The 15,152-nt window shown below is 37.4% G+C and overlaps 1 protein-coding gene across 1 annotated transcript in view; it reads left to right on the forward strand.

Moving 5' to 3' along the window:
* The window catches only part of arhgef2b (rho/rac guanine nucleotide exchange factor (GEF) 2b), a gene marked incomplete at its 5' end in the record, with an annotated part of 37,863 nt that extends 23,000 nt beyond the window's left edge, over positions 1 to 14,863 (forward strand). The window contains 10 exons of the mRNA XM_079227845.1: positions 231 to 403; positions 1,610 to 1,677; positions 2,198 to 2,428; positions 10,725 to 10,787; positions 11,099 to 11,151; positions 11,864 to 11,905; positions 12,080 to 12,130; positions 12,256 to 12,540; positions 14,529 to 14,679; positions 14,764 to 14,863. Coding sequence (XP_079083971.1) covers positions 231 to 403; positions 1,610 to 1,677; positions 2,198 to 2,428; positions 10,725 to 10,787; positions 11,099 to 11,151; positions 11,864 to 11,905; positions 12,080 to 12,130; positions 12,256 to 12,540; positions 14,529 to 14,679; positions 14,764 to 14,813 — 1,167 coding nt within the window. The 3' untranslated portion in view covers positions 14,814 to 14,863. The remainder of the gene's footprint in view (positions 1 to 230; positions 404 to 1,609; positions 1,678 to 2,197; positions 2,429 to 10,724; positions 10,788 to 11,098; positions 11,152 to 11,863; positions 11,906 to 12,079; positions 12,131 to 12,255; positions 12,541 to 14,528; positions 14,680 to 14,763) is intronic.
* Positions 14,864 to 15,152: the final 289 nt, after the last annotated feature.

Raw genomic sequence — 15,152 nt, forward strand, 5'->3', positions numbered from 1 at the left:
AACAAGCTAGCGTACAGTCAGCTACGTAGACACCTTGCTTTAATGCACGAACGGCGACTGGTGGTCCATCGGTTTAACTCTAGAGAAGGACAAGCCAACTAGCTAACGAGCTAACTAGTCAGTTAGCTAATTGACTTGCTAACTATCCGCCTCCAGAGCTGCGTCTGTGTTGTTAATATTAAAACTAATGTCTACCTGACCATGGACCTGTCTCTCCACCTGTCTCTCAGGACAAGTCTCCGGTAGTCTCTCTGAATAACCTGATCGTCAGAGACATAGCCAATCAGGAGCGAGGGATGTACCTGATCAGTGCCTCCACCCCTCCAGAGATGTACGAGCTGCACGCTTCCTCCAAGGACGGCCGCCGGACCTGGATGAGCCGCATCCAGCAGACTGCTCTCAGGTCAGTACTGTACAGTACCTCATACGGTACCTCACTGTACCTTATCGTACCTCACTGTACCTTATGGTACCTCATGGTACCTGATGGTACCTCACTGTACCTTATAGTACCTCACTGTACCTTATAGTACCTCACTGTACCTCACTGTACCTTATTGTACCTCACTGTGCCTTATAGTACCTTATGGTACCTCACTGTACCTCACTGTACCTTGTAGTACCTCACTGTACCTCATGGTACCTTATAGTACCTCATGGTACCTCACTTACCTTATAGTACCTCATGGTACCTGATGGTACCTCACTGTACCTTATAGTACCTGAAGGTACCTCACCGTACCTCACCGTACCTTATAGTACCTGATGGTACCTCATGTACCTGATGGTACCTCATGTTACCTGATGGTACCTCATGTTACCTGATGGTACCTCACCGTACCTTATAGTACCTCACCGTACCTTATAGTACCTCACTGTACCTTATAGTACCTCACCGTACCTTATAGTACCTCACTGTACCTTATAGTACCTCACTGTACCTCATGTACCTGATGGTACCTCATGTACCTGATGGTACCTCATGTTACCTGATGGTACCTCACCGTACCTTATAGTACCTCACTGTACCTTATAGTACCTCACCGTACCTTATAGTACCTCACTGTACCTTATAGTACCTCACTGTACCTTATAGTACCTCACCGTACCTTATAGTACCTCACTGTACCTTATAGTACCTCACTGTACCTCATGTACCTGATGGTACCTCATGTTACCTGATGGTACCTCACTGTACCTTATAGTACCTCACCGTACCTTATAGTACCTCACTGTACCTGATGGCACCTCACTGTACCTTATAGTACCTGACCGTACCTTATAGTACCTCATGGTACCTGATGGCACCTCACTGTACCTGATGGTACCTCACCGTACCTTATAGTACCTCATAGTACCTGATGGTACCTCACTGTACCTGATGGTACCTCACCGTACCTTATAGTACCTCATGTACCTGATGGTACCTCACCGTACCTTATAGTACCTCATGGTACCTGATGGTACCTCACTGTACCTGATGGTACCTCACTGTACCTGATGGCACCTCACCGTACCTTATAGTACCTCATGGTACCTGATGGCACCTCACTGTACCTTATAGTACCTCATAGTACATTATGAAGTACATCATGTGTTTTTTCTGCAGTTGTCCGTCCAGAGACGAGTTTCCTCTCATCGAGACTGAAGACAAAGCTTTACTGCGCAGACTCAGAGGTACAACTCCTCTACCTTCTCCTCCTCCTCCTCTTCTTGTTTCTTCTCCTCCTCCTCCTCCTCCTCCTCCTCTTCTTCTTCCTCCTCTTTATCCTCCTCCTCTTCCTCTTTCTTCTCCTCCTCCTCCTCTTTTTCCTCCTCCTCCTCCTCCTCTTCTTCCTCCTCCTCCTCCTCCTCCTCCTCCTCTTCTTCCTCCTCCTCCTTTTCTTCCTCCTCCTCTTTCTCTTTCTCCTCTTCCTCTACCTTCTCTTCCTCTTCCTGTTTCTTCTCCTCCTCCTCTTCCTCTTTCTCCTCTTCCTTCTCCTCCTCTTCCTCCTCCTCTTTATCCTCCTCCTCCTCCTCTTTATCCTCCTCCTCTTCCTCTTTCTTTTCCTCCTCTTCCTCTTCTCCATATTTTCCTCTTGCTGTTTATTACCTGGTCATAAAATGTATTTTATAAAATCTACTTTAAATCTAATTTAACATTTGTCCTTCTCCTGCTCCTCCTGCTCCTCCTCTTCCTCCTCCTCCTCCCACCCAGCTGACATACAGCAGAAGGACAGGGAGGTGCTGGAGCTCCTCCAGGAGCGAGTGACTCTATTTTCTGACCTGGTGGAGGCGACAGGAGGAGGAGGAGGAGATGAGGAAGGAGGCGTGGAGCTCAGCACCTCCTCCTCTTCCTCCTCCTCCTCCTCCTGCAGGAACCTGTTCAGGGCAGACACGCCCCACGCTCCTCAGGCTGAGCCGCTCCTCACTTCCTCCATCACTGAGGGTGAGTCTTCTTCTTCACCTTCGTCTTCAGATCCAACACGGAATCAAACTGTTGTTGTTCTGTTTTAGTGGACTAACTGTTGTTGTTGTTTTGTTTTAGTGGACTAACTGTTGTTGTTCTGTTTTAGTGGACTAACTGTTGTTGTTTTGTTTTAGTGGACTAACTGTTGTTGTTTTGTTTTAGTGGACTAACTGTTGTTGTTTTGTTTTAGTGGACTAACTGTTGTTGTTGTTTTGTTTTAGTGGACTAACTGTTGTTGTTTTGTTTTAGTGGACTAACTGTTGTTGTTGTTCTGTTTTAGTGGACTAACTGTTGTTGTTTTGTTTTAGTGGACTAACTGTTGTTGTTGTTTTGTTTTAGTGGACTAACTGTTGTTGTTGTTTTGTTTTAGTGGACTAACTGTTGTTGTTTTGTTTTAGTGGACTAACTGTTGTTGTTTTGTTTTAGTGGACTAACTGTTGTTGTTTTGTTTTAGTGGACTAACTGTTGTTGTTTTGTTTTAGTGGACTAACTGTTGTTGTTTTGTTTTAGTGGACTAACTGTTGTTGTTGTTTTGTTTTAGTGGACTAACTGTTGTTGTTGTTTTGTTTTAGTGGACTAACTGTTGTTGTTTTGTTTTAGTGGACTAACTGTTGTTGTTTTGTTTTAGTGGACTAACTGTTGTTGTTGTTTTGTTTTAGTGGACTAACTGTTGTTGTTGTTTTGTTTTAGTGGACTAACTGTTGTTGTTTTGTTTTAGTGGACTAACTGTTGTTGTTTTGTTTTAGTGGACTAACTGTTGTTGTTGTTTTGTTTTAGTGGACTAACTGTTGTTGTTGTTTTGTTTTAGTGGACTAACTGTTGTTGTTCTGTTTTAGTGGACTAAGTGTTGTTGTTGTTCTGTTTTAGTGGACTAACTGTTGTTGTTGTTTTGTTTTAGTGGACTAACTGTTGTTGTTGTTTTGTTTTAGTGGACTAACTGTTGTTGTTGTTTTGTTTTAGTGGACTAACTGTTGTTGTTGTTTTGTTTTAGTGGACTAACTGTTGTTGTTGTTTTGTTTTAGTGGACTAACTGTTGTTGTTGTTTTGTTTTAGTGGACTAACTGTTGTTGTTGTTTTGTTTTAGTGGACTAACTGTTGTTGTTGTTTTGTTTTAGTGGACTAACTGTTGTTGTTTTGTTTTAGTGGACTAACTGTTGTTGTTTTGTTTTAGTGGACTAACTGTTGTTGTTGTTTTGTTTTAGTGGACTAACTGTTGTTGTTGTTCTGTTTTAGTGGACTAACTGTTGTTGTTTTGTTTTAGTGGACTAACTGTTGTTGTTGTTTTGTTTTAGTGGACTAACTGTTGTTGTTGTTTTGTTTTAGTGGACTAACTGTTGTTGTTTTGTTTTAGTGGACTAACTGTTGTTGTTTTGTTTTAGTGGACTAACTGTTGTTGTTGTTTTGTTTTAGTGGACTAACTGTTGTTGTTCTGTTTTAGTGGACTAAGTGTTGTTGTTGTTCTGTTTTAGTGGACTAACTGTTGTTGTTTTGTTTTAGTGGACTAACTGTTGTTGTTTTGTTTTAGTGGACTAACTGTTGTTGTTTTGTTTTAGTGGACTAACTGTTGTTGTTGTTTTGTTTTAGTGGACTAACTGTTGTTGTTGTTTTGTTTTAGTGGACTAACTGTTGTTGTTTTGTTTTAGTGGACTAAGTGTTGTTGTTGTTCTGTTTTAGTGGACTAACTGTTGTTGTTGTTTTGTTTTAGTGGACTAACTGTTGTTGTTTTGTTTTAGTGGACTAACTGTTGTTGTTTTGTTTTAGTGGACTAACTGTTGTTGTTGTTTTGTTTTAGTGGACTAACTGTTGTTGTTTTGTTTTAGTGGACTAACTGTTGTTGTTGTTTTGTTTTAATGGACTAACTGTTGTTGTTGTTTTGTTTTAGTGGACTAACTGTTGTTGTTTTGTTTTAGTGGACTAACTGTTGTTGTTTTGTTTTAGTGGACTAACTGTTGTTGTTGTTTTGTTTTAGTGGACTAACTGTTGTTGTTGTTTTAGTGGACTAACTGTTGTTGTTTTGTTTTCGTGGACTAACTGTTGTTGTTGTTTTGTTTTGGTGGACTAACTGTTGTTGTTTTGTTTTAGTGGACTAAGTGTTGTTGTTTTGTTTTAGTGGACTAAGTGTTGTTGTTTTGTTTTAGTGGACTAAGTGTTGTTGTTTTGTTTTAGTGGACTAAGTGTTGTTGTTTTGTTTTAGTGGACTAACTGTTGTTGTTGTTTTGTTTTAGTGGACTAAGTGTTGTTGTTTTGTTTTAGTGGACTAAGTGTTGTTGTTGTTTTGTTTTAGTGGACTAGCTGTTGTTGTTTTGTTTTAGTGGACTAACTGTTGTTGTTGTTTTGTTTTAGTGGACTAACTGTTGTTGTTGTTTTGTTTTAGTGGACTAACTGTTGTTGTTTTGTTTTAGTGGACTAAGTGTTGTTGTTGTTCTGTTTTAGTGGACTAACTGTTGTTGTTGTTTTGTTTTAGTGGACTAACTGTTGTTGTTTTGTTTTAGTGGACTAACTGTTGTTGTTTCGTTTTAGTGGACTAACTGTTGTTGTTGTTTTGTTTTAGTGGACTAACTGTTGTTGTTTTGTTTTAGTGGACTAACTGTTGTTGTTGTTTTGTTTTAGTGGACTAACTGTTGTTGTTGTTTTGTTTTAGTGGACTAACTGTTGTTGTTGTTTTAGTGGACTAACTGTTGTTGTTTTGTTTTCGTGGACTAACTGTTGTTGTTGTTTTGTTTTAGTGGACTAACTGTTGTTGTTGTTTTGTTTTAGTGGACTAACTGTTGTTGTTGTTTTGTTTTAGTGGACTAACTGTTGTTGTTTTGTTTTAGTGGACTAACTGTTGTTGTTTTGTTTTAGTGGACTAACTGTTGTTGTTGTTTTGTTTTAGTGGACTAACTGTTGTTGTTCTGTTTTAGTGGACTAAGTGTTGTTGTTGTTCTGTTTTAGTGGACTAACTGTTGTTGTTTTGTTTTAGTGGACTAACTGTTGTTGTTTTGTTTTAGTGGACTAACTGTTGTTGTTTTGTTTTAGTGGACTAACTGTTGTTGTTGTTTTGTTTTAGTGGACTAACTGTTGTTGTTGTTTTGTTTTAGTGGACTAACTGTTGTTGTTTTGTTTTAGTGGACTAAGTGTTGTTGTTGTTCTGTTTTAGTGGACTAACTGTTGTTGTTGTTTTGTTTTAGTGGACTAACTGTTGTTGTTTTGTTTTAGTGGACTAACTGTTGTTGTTTTGTTTTAGTGGACTAACTGTTGTTGTTGTTTTGTTTTAGTGGACTAACTGTTGTTGTTTTGTTTTAGTGGACTAACTGTTGTTGTTGTTTTGTTTTAATGGACTAACTGTTGTTGTTGTTTTGTTTTAGTGGACTAACTGTTGTTGTTTTGTTTTAGTGGACTAACTGTTGTTGTTTTGTTTTAGTGGACTAACTGTTGTTGTTGTTTTGTTTTAGTGGACTAACTGTTGTTGTTGTTTTAGTGGACTAACTGTTGTTGTTTTGTTTTCGTGGACTAACTGTTGTTGTTGTTTTGTTTTGGTGGACTAACTGTTGTTGTTTTGTTTTAGTGGACTAAGTGTTGTTGTTTTGTTTTAGTGGACTAAGTGTTGTTGTTTTGTTTTAGTGGACTAAGTGTTGTTGTTTTGTTTTAGTGGACTAAGTGTTGTTGTTTTGTTTTAGTGGACTAACTGTTGTTGTTGTTTTGTTTTAGTGGACTAAGTGTTGTTGTTTTGTTTTAGTGGACTAAGTGTTGTTGTTGTTTTGTTTTAGTGGACTAGCTGTTGTTGTTTTGTTTTAGTGGACTAACTGTTGTTGTTGTTTTGTTTTAGTGGACTAACTGTTGTTGTTGTTTTGTTTTAGTGGACTAACTGTTGTTGTTTTGTTTTAGTGGACTAAGTGTTGTTGTTGTTCTGTTTTAGTGGACTAACTGTTGTTGTTGTTTTGTTTTAGTGGACTAACTGTTGTTGTTTTGTTTTAGTGGACTAACTGTTGTTGTTTCGTTTTAGTGGACTAACTGTTGTTGTTGTTTTGTTTTAGTGGACTAACTGTTGTTGTTTTGTTTTAGTGGACTAACTGTTGTTGTTGTTTTGTTTTAGTGGACTAACTGTTGTTGTTGTTTTGTTTTAGTGGACTAACTGTTGTTGTTGTTTTGTTTTAGTGGACTAACTGTTGTTGTTGTTTTAGTGGACTAACTGTTGTTGTTTTGTTTTCGTGGACTAACTGTTGTTGTTGTTTTGTTTTAGTGGACTAACTGTTGTTGTTTTGTTTTAGTGGACTAACTGTTGTTGTTTTGTTTTAGTGGACTAAGTGTTGTTGTTTTGTTTTAGTGGACTAACTGTTGTTGTTGTTTTGTTTTAGTGGACTAACTGTTGTTGTTGTTTTGTTTTAGTGGACTAACTGTTGTTGTTTTGTTTTAGTGGACTAACTGTTGTTGTTGTTCTGTTTTAGTGGACTAACTGTTGTTGTTTTGTTTTAGTGGACTAACTGTTGTTGTTGTTTTGTTTTAGTGGACTAACTGTTGTTGTTTTGTTTTAGTGGACTAACTGTTGTTGTTTTGTTTTAGTGGACTAACTGTTGTTGTTTTGTTTTAGTGGACTAACTGTTGTTGTTTTGTTTTAGTGGACTAACTGTTGTTGTTGTTTTGTTTTAGTGGACTAACTGTTGTTGTTGTTTTGTTTTAGTGGACTAACTGTTGTTGTTTTGTTTTAGTGGACTAAGTGTTGTTGTTGTTCTGTTTTAGTGGACTAACTGTTGTTGTTGTTTTGTTTTAGTGGACTAACTGTTGTTGTTCTGTTTTAGTGGACTAAGTGTTGTTGTTGTTTTGTTTTAGTGGACTAACTGTTGTTGTTTTGTTTTAGTGGACTAACTGTTGTTGTTGTTTTGTTTTAGTGGACTAACTGTTGTTGTTGTTTTGTTTTAGTGGACTAACTGTTGTTGTTTTGTTTTAGTGGACTAACTGTTGTTGTTTTGTTTTAGTGGACTAACTGTTGTTGTTTTGTTTTAGTGGACTAACTGTTGTTGTTGTTTTGTTTTAGTGGACTAACTGTTGTTGTTGTTTTGTTTTAGTGGACTAACTGTTGTTGTTTTGTTTTAGTGGACTAACTGTTGTTGTTTTGTTTTAGTGGACTAACTGTTGTTGTTTTGTTTTAGTGGACTAACTGTTGTTGTTGTTTTGTTTTAGTGGACTAACTGTTGTTGTTGTTTTGTTTTAGTGGACTAACTGTTGTTGTTTTGTTTTAGTGGACTAAGTGTTGTTGTTGTTCTGTTTTAGTGGACTAACTGTTGTTGTTGTTTTGTTTTAGTGGACTAACTGTTGTTGTTCTGTTTTAGTGGACTAACTGTTGTTGTTGTTTTGTTTTAGTGGACTAACTGTTGTTGTTTTGTTTTAGTGGACTAACTGTTGTTGTTGTTTTGTTTTAGTGGACTAACTGTTGTTGTTGTTTTGTTTTAGTGGACTAACTGTTGTTGTTGTTTTAGTGGACTAACTGTTGTTGTTTTGTTTTCGTGGACTAACTGTTGTTGTTGTTTTGTTTTAGTGGACTAACTGTTGTTGTTTTGTTTTAGTGGACTAACTGTTGTTGTTTTGTTTTAGTGGACTAAGTGTTGTTGTTGTTTTGTTTTAGTGGACTAACTGTTGTTGTTGTTTTGTTTTAGTGGACTAACTGTTGTTGTTGTTTTGTTTTAGTGGACTAACTGTTGTTGTTGTTTTGTTTTAGTGGACTAACTGTTGTTGTTTTGTTTTAGTGGACTAACTGTTGTTGTTGTTTTGTTTTAGTGGACTAACTGTTGTTGTTGTTTTGTTTTAGTGGACTAACTGTTGTTGTTTTGTTTTAGTGGACTAACTGTTGTTGTTGTTTTGTTTTAGTGGACTAACTGTTGTTGTTTTGTTTTCGTGGACTAACTGTTGTTGTTGTTTTGTTTTAGTGGACTAACTGTTGTTGTTTTGTTTAAGTGGACTAACTGTTGTTGTTTTGTTTTAGTGGACTAAGTGTTGTTGTTTTGTTTTAGTGGACTAACTGTTGTTGTTGTTTTGTTTTAGTGGACTAACTGTTGTTGTTGTTTTGTTTTAGTGGACTAACTGTTGTTGTTGTTTTGTTTTAGTGGACTAACTGTTGTTGTTTTGTTTTAGTGGACTAACTGTTGTTGTTGTTTTGTTTTAGTGGACTAATTGTTGTTGTTTTGTTTTAGTGGACTAACTGTTGTTGTTGTTTTGTTTTAGTGGACTAACTGTTGTTGTTGTTTTGTTTTAGTGGACTAACTGTTGTTGTTTTGTTTTAGTGGACTAACTGTTGTTGTTGTTTTGTTTTAGTGGACTAACTGTTGTTGTTTTGTTTTCGTGGACTAACTGTTGTTGTTGTTTTGTTTTAGTGGACTAACTGTTGTTGTTTTGTTTTAGTGGACTAACTGTTGTTGTTTTGTTTTAGTGGACTAAGTGTTGTTGTTTTGTTTTAGTGGACTAACTGTTGTTGTTGTTTTGTTTTAGTGGACTAAGTGTTGTTGTTTTGTTTTAGTGGACTAACTGTTGTTGTTTTGTTTTAGTGGACTAACTGTTGTTGTTTTAGTGGACTAAGTGTTGTTGTTGTTTTGTTTTAGTGGACTAACTGTTGTTGTTCTGTTTTAGTGGACTAACTGTTGTTGTTCTGTTTTAGTGGACTAACTGTTGTTGTTTTATTTTAGTGGACTAACTGTTGTTGTTGTTCTGTTTAAGTGGACTAACTGTTGTTGTTTTGTTTTAGTGGACTAACTGTTGTTGTTGTTCTGTTTTAGTGGACTAACTGTTGTTGTTTTGTTTTAGTGGACTAACTGTTGTTGTTGTTCTGTTTTAGTGGACTAACTGTTGTTGTTTTGTTTTAGTGGACTAACTGTTGTTGTTGTTCTGTTTTAGTGGACTAAGTGTTGTTGTTTTGTTTTAGTGGACTAACTGTTGTTGTTTCATTTTAGTGGACTAAGTGTTGTTGTTTTGTTTTAGTGGACTAACTGTTGTTGTTTTGTTTTAGTGGACTAAGTGTCGTTGTTTTGTTTTAGTGGACTAACTGTTGTTGTTTTGTTTTAGTGGACTAAGTGTTGTTGTTTTGTTTTAGTGGACTAACTGTTGTTGTTGTTTTGTTTTAGTGGACTAACTGTTGTTGTTCTGTTTTAGTGGACTAACTGTTGTTGTTGTTCTGTTTTAGTGGACTAACTGTTGTTGTTTTGTTTTAGTGGACTAACTGTTGTTGTTCTGTTTTAGTGGACTAACTGTTGTTGTTTTGTTTTGTTTTAGTGGACTAACTGTTGTTGTTTTGTTTTAGTGGACTAACTGTTGTTCTTGTTTTTTAGTGGGCTAACTGTTGTTGTTTTTGTTGTTCTGTTTTAGTGGACAAACTGTTGTTGTTTTGTTTTAGTGGACTAACTGTTGTTGTTTTGTTTTAGTGGACTAACTGTTGTTGTTGTTCTGTTTTAGTGGACTAAGTGTTGTTGTTTTGTTTTAGTGGACTAAGTGTTGTTGTTTTGTTTTAGTGGACTAACTGTTGTTGTTTTGTTTTAGTGGACTAAGTGTTGTTGTTTTGTTTTAGTGGACTAAGTGTTGTTGTTTTGTTTTAGTGGACTAACTGTTGTTGTTGTTTCGTTTTAGTAGACTAACTGTTGTTGTTGTTTTGTTTTAGTGGACTAACTGTTGTTGTTGTTCTGTTTAAGTGGACTAACTGTTGTTGTTTCGTTTTAGTGGACTAACTGTTGTTGTTGTTTCGTTTTAGTGGACTAACTGTTGTTGTTGTTCTGTTTTAGTGGACTAACTGTTGTTGTTTTGTTTTAGTGGACTAACTGTTGTTGTTTTGTTTTAGTGGACTAAGTGTTGTTGTTTTGTTTTAGTGGACTAAGTGTTGTTGTTTTGTTTTAGTGGACTAAGTGTTGTTGTTTTGTTTTAGTGGACTAAGTGTTGTTGTTTTGTTTTAGTGGACTAAGTGTTGTTGTTTTGTTTTAGTGGACTAAGTGTTGTTGTTTTGTTTTAGTGGACTAGCTGTTGTTGTTGTTTTGTTTTAGTGGACTAACTGTTGTTGTTGTTCTGTTTTAGTGGACTAACTGTTGTTGTTGTTTTGTTTTAGTGGACTAACTGTTGTTGTTCTGTTTTAGTGGACTAACTGTTGTTGTTTTGTTTTGTTTTAGTGGACTAACTGTTGTTGTTTTGTTTTAGTGGACTAACTGTTGTTGTTTTGTTTTAGTGGACTAACTGTTGTTGTTGTTTTTTAGTGGGCTAACTGTTGTTGTTGTTTTTTAGTGGGCTAACTGTTGTTGTTTTTGTTGTTGTTGTTCTGTTTTAGTGGACAAACTGACTGAACTGCTGCTGAAGTCCAACATCCAGAAGTACAACCAGGAGCTCACCAGTGAGTCACCATATATATATATATATATATATATATATATATATATATATGTATATATATATATGTATATATATACGTATATATATATATGTATATATATATATATATATATATATATATATATATATATGTATATGTGTATATATATATATACATATATATATGTATATATATATATGTATATATATATATATATATATGTATATGTATATATATATATATATATATATATATATATATATATATATATATAAATATAAATATAACATTGAAGGAGAAATAGCAGCTGATTAACTTTCTTTGTTTCCCAGACGGAGACTCTGGTTCTCTGAACGGTTCGTTTGACTTCAACTGCTCCTCCAAGGTATTTCAACCTTTTTCTCTTCGTCTTTTTTTACTTCAGCCTCTAGTGGACACAATGAGTATTACAACAATAACAACAACAACAGATTTAAACTTCTTCTTCTTCACTTGTTGTTAAATGATAAACACAGGAAGGAAAGCCTGTTTCAGGTCTTTGTAGTTTCTATGGTAGATTAAAGGTTGTGATCCTCTGTTTCAGGTCTTTGTAGTTCTATGGTAGATTAAAGGTTGTGAGACTCTGTTTCAGGTCTTTGTAGTTCTATGGTAGATTAAAGGTTGTGAGACTCTGTTTCAGGTCTTTGTAGTTCTATGGTAGATTAAAGGTTGTGATCCTCTGTTTCAGGTCTTTGTAGTTCTATGGTAGATTAAAGGTTGTGAGACTCTGTTTCAGGTCTTTGTAGTTCTATGGTAGATTAAAGGTTGTGAGACTCTGTTTCAGGTCTTTGTAGTTCTATGGTAGATTAAAGGTTGTGAGACTCTGTTTCAGGTCTTTGTAGTTCTATGGTAGATTAAAGGTTGTGATCCTCTGTTACAGGTCTTTGTAGTTCTATGGTAGATTAAAGGTTGTGATCCTCTGTTACAGGTCTTTGTAGTTTACACTGATGTCATCATTTAGTAATGCCGTCCCTGTAAACTACGAGTCCGGCCGTCAGAACAACGTAAAGACTAAATGTCTTGAAGCTCATTCTTTCCGTCTCGTTTTCTTCCTTCAGGACCGAAACGGCAACCAGCTGCAGGAACGAACCCTCAACGAGGTAAAGAGCACTTCCTGTTTCACCGCCGTTGGTAGTAAGAATAATAATCGTGAAGAAGTCCAACTGTTTATTTTAAGGGACATTTCACATCGTTGAAACAAACTGTGTTAATCTGGCGGCTCGAGAGCAGTCGGCTCAGTCTGATGATGTCATCGTTAACTGTCCTCTCCACAGGAAGTCCGTCAGCGGCTGGTCGCTCTGAGCACGCAGCTCCACGCCCTGCAGGTCTGCACGTCTTTTATTCTATATTCAATAATCGTAATGGACATGACTGATAATGTTATATACTATATATTATTATATACATTTATTGTTATCTTACACTACGTCTTCCTTCTGACCCTCCTCAGGCTGCTGTGATTCGTCAGGATTCGATCATGGAGCTGTCAATCACAACAGACTCCGCCCACTTGTCGACCACAGGCGTCGGCCCCCGCCTCACGCGGTCGATGTCGCGGGACGCGGGGCTGGACGCCGGCGGGGAGGCGGTGCTGCTGCGGCGGCAGGTGGAGCTGCTGCAGGAGGAAGTGACCCGGCTCCGGAGGAGGGGGGAGGAGCCAGCGAGAGAGGGGGCGGAGCCTGGAGGCAAGAAGCGGACCAATGGAGAGATCAGTAATGTCAACAAAGGAGAACAGGTGGGTCAGGTGTCACTTTGGTTAATTCTGACTTTCAATGGTTAACGAAACCAAGATCAAGTAAACCTGAATAAAGTGAGCAGGATAAACTAAACCAAGATCAAGTAAACCTGGATAAAGTTAACAGGATAAACTAAACCAAAATCAAGTAAACCTGGATAAAGCTAATCAGGATAAACTAAACCAAGATCAAGTAAACCTGGATAAAGTTAACCAGGATAAACTAAACAGGATCAAGTAAACCTGGATGAAGTTAACAGGATAAACTAAACGGGATCAAATAAACCTGGATAAAGTTAACCAGGATAAGCTAAACCGAGATCAAATAAACCTGGATAAAGTTAACCAGGATAAGCTAAACCACGATCAAGTAAACCTGGATAAAGTTAACAGGATAAACTAAACCACGATCAAGTAAACCTGGATAAAGTTAACAGCATAAACTAAACCACGATCAAGTAAACCTGGATAAAGCTAATCAGGATGAACTAAACCACGATCAAGTAAACCTGGATAAACTAAACCACGATCAAGTAAACCTGGATAAAGTTAACAGGATAAACTAAACCAAAATCAAGTAAACCTGGATAAAGCTAATCAGGATAAACTAAACCAAGATCAAGTAAACCTGGATAAAGTTAACCAGGATAAATTAAACAGGATCAAGTAAACCTGGATGAAGTTAACAGGATAAACTAAACGGGATCAAATAAACCTGGATAAAGTTAACCAGGATAAGCTAAACCGAGATCAAATAAACCTGGATAAAGTTAACCAGGATAAGCTAAACCACGATCAAGTAAACCTGGATAAAGTTAACAGGATAAACTAAACCACGATCAAGTAAACCTGGATAAAGTTAACAGCATAAACTAAACCACGATCAAGTAAACCTGGATAAAGCTAATCAGGATAAACTAAACCACGATCAAGTAAATCTGGATCAAGTTAACAGCATAAACTAAACCACGATGAAGTAAACCTGGATAAAGTGAACCAGGATAAACAAAACAGCATCAAGTAAACCTGGATAAAGCTAATCAGGATAAACTAAACCACGATCAAGTAAATCTGGATCAAGTTAACAGCATAAACTAAACCACGATGAAGTAAACCTGGATAAAGTGAACCAGGATAAACAAAACAGCATCAAGTAAACCTGGATAAAGTTAACCAGGATAAACTAAACAGGATCAAGTAAACCTGGATAAAGTTAACCAGGATAAACTAAACCAAGATCAAGTAAACCTGGATAAAGTTAACCAGGATAAACTAAACAGGATCAAGTAAACCTGGATAAAGTTAACCAGGATAAACTAAACAGGATCAAATAAACCTGGATAAAGTTAACCAGGATAAGCTAAACCGAGATCAAATAAACCTGGATAAAGTTAACCAGAATAAGCTAAACCAAGATCAAATAAACCTGGATAAAGTTAACCAGAATAAGCTAAACCAAGATCAAATAAACCTGGATAAAGTTAACAGCATAAACTAAACCACGATGAAGTAAACCTGGATAAAGTGAACCAGGATGAACAAAACAGCATCAAGTAAACCTGGATAAAGTTAACCAGGATAAACTAAACAGGATCAAGTAAACCTGGATAAAGTTAACCAGGATAAGCTAAACCGAGATCAAATAAACCTGGATAAGCTAAACCGAGATCAAATAAACCTGGATAAAGTTAACCAGGATAAACTAAACCACGATCAAGTAAACCTGGATAAAGTTAACAGCATAAACTAAACCACGATGAAGTAAACCTGGATAAAGTGAACCAGGATAAACTAAACAGGATTAAGTAAACCTGGATAAAGTTAACCAGGATAAACTAAACAGGATCAAGTAAACCAGCGTTTTCTCTAGCTTCAGGTTTTAGGAACCAACGAACACAGAGAAAGTCTTTGTGGATCAGCTCTGGTTGAACAAAACCAGGATGAGCTAAACTAAGCTAAAATAAGCTAAACTATGGTGTCTGTGTCAGCAGGGTAGCAGGAGGCGGGGCAGCAGGGAGTTGGAGCCCCGCCCTCTCGCACCATTAGCCAGCCAGGATCCTGTCGACCAATTAGACGGCGTGGAGGAAGGAAACGGGGAGGAAGTGATGCGGATCTCTCCTCGCTCCGACAGCCCCAGAGGTCAGCGCCGCGCTATGTGACCCCGTTGGTTTATCATACTGTGTGTCATATCAATGACTGTACCCTGTGACCTCTGCCCCTCAGACCTGCAGGACATCCCAGAGGAGAGCGAGTGTGGAGCTGATCCCAGTTAACGTCACACCTGTCTCTCACGACCTCAGGGACCTGCTGCCGTCCCCGTGATGTCACCGTGATGCCACCGCGGTGCCAGTCGCTGTCTGACTTTTATTGTGAAAAAGCTGGAGATGATATCATTTCCTGTTTTGCAGAAGCGTTTTTAGACCAAAGGGGACTTCTGGTCGCAGCTGTCGTACTTTTGCTCTCGAAGTGTTTTCTGAATGTTGCTGTTAGGTTAGAAACGGGAAGTATAACCATGTGACCTGTTTACGTCATCACTTCAGCTGTAGCCCCACCCACACACCTTGAAGTGGGCGGGGCCCCGTATTGGGAAGGCGGGGTTTATACCTTGTCAT

The sequence above is a fragment of the Taurulus bubalis genome (genome assembly GCF_910589615.1).
Source record: "Taurulus bubalis genome assembly, chromosome: 12".
NCBI classification, from domain to species: Eukaryota; Metazoa; Chordata; class Actinopteri; order Perciformes; family Cottidae; genus Taurulus; species Taurulus bubalis.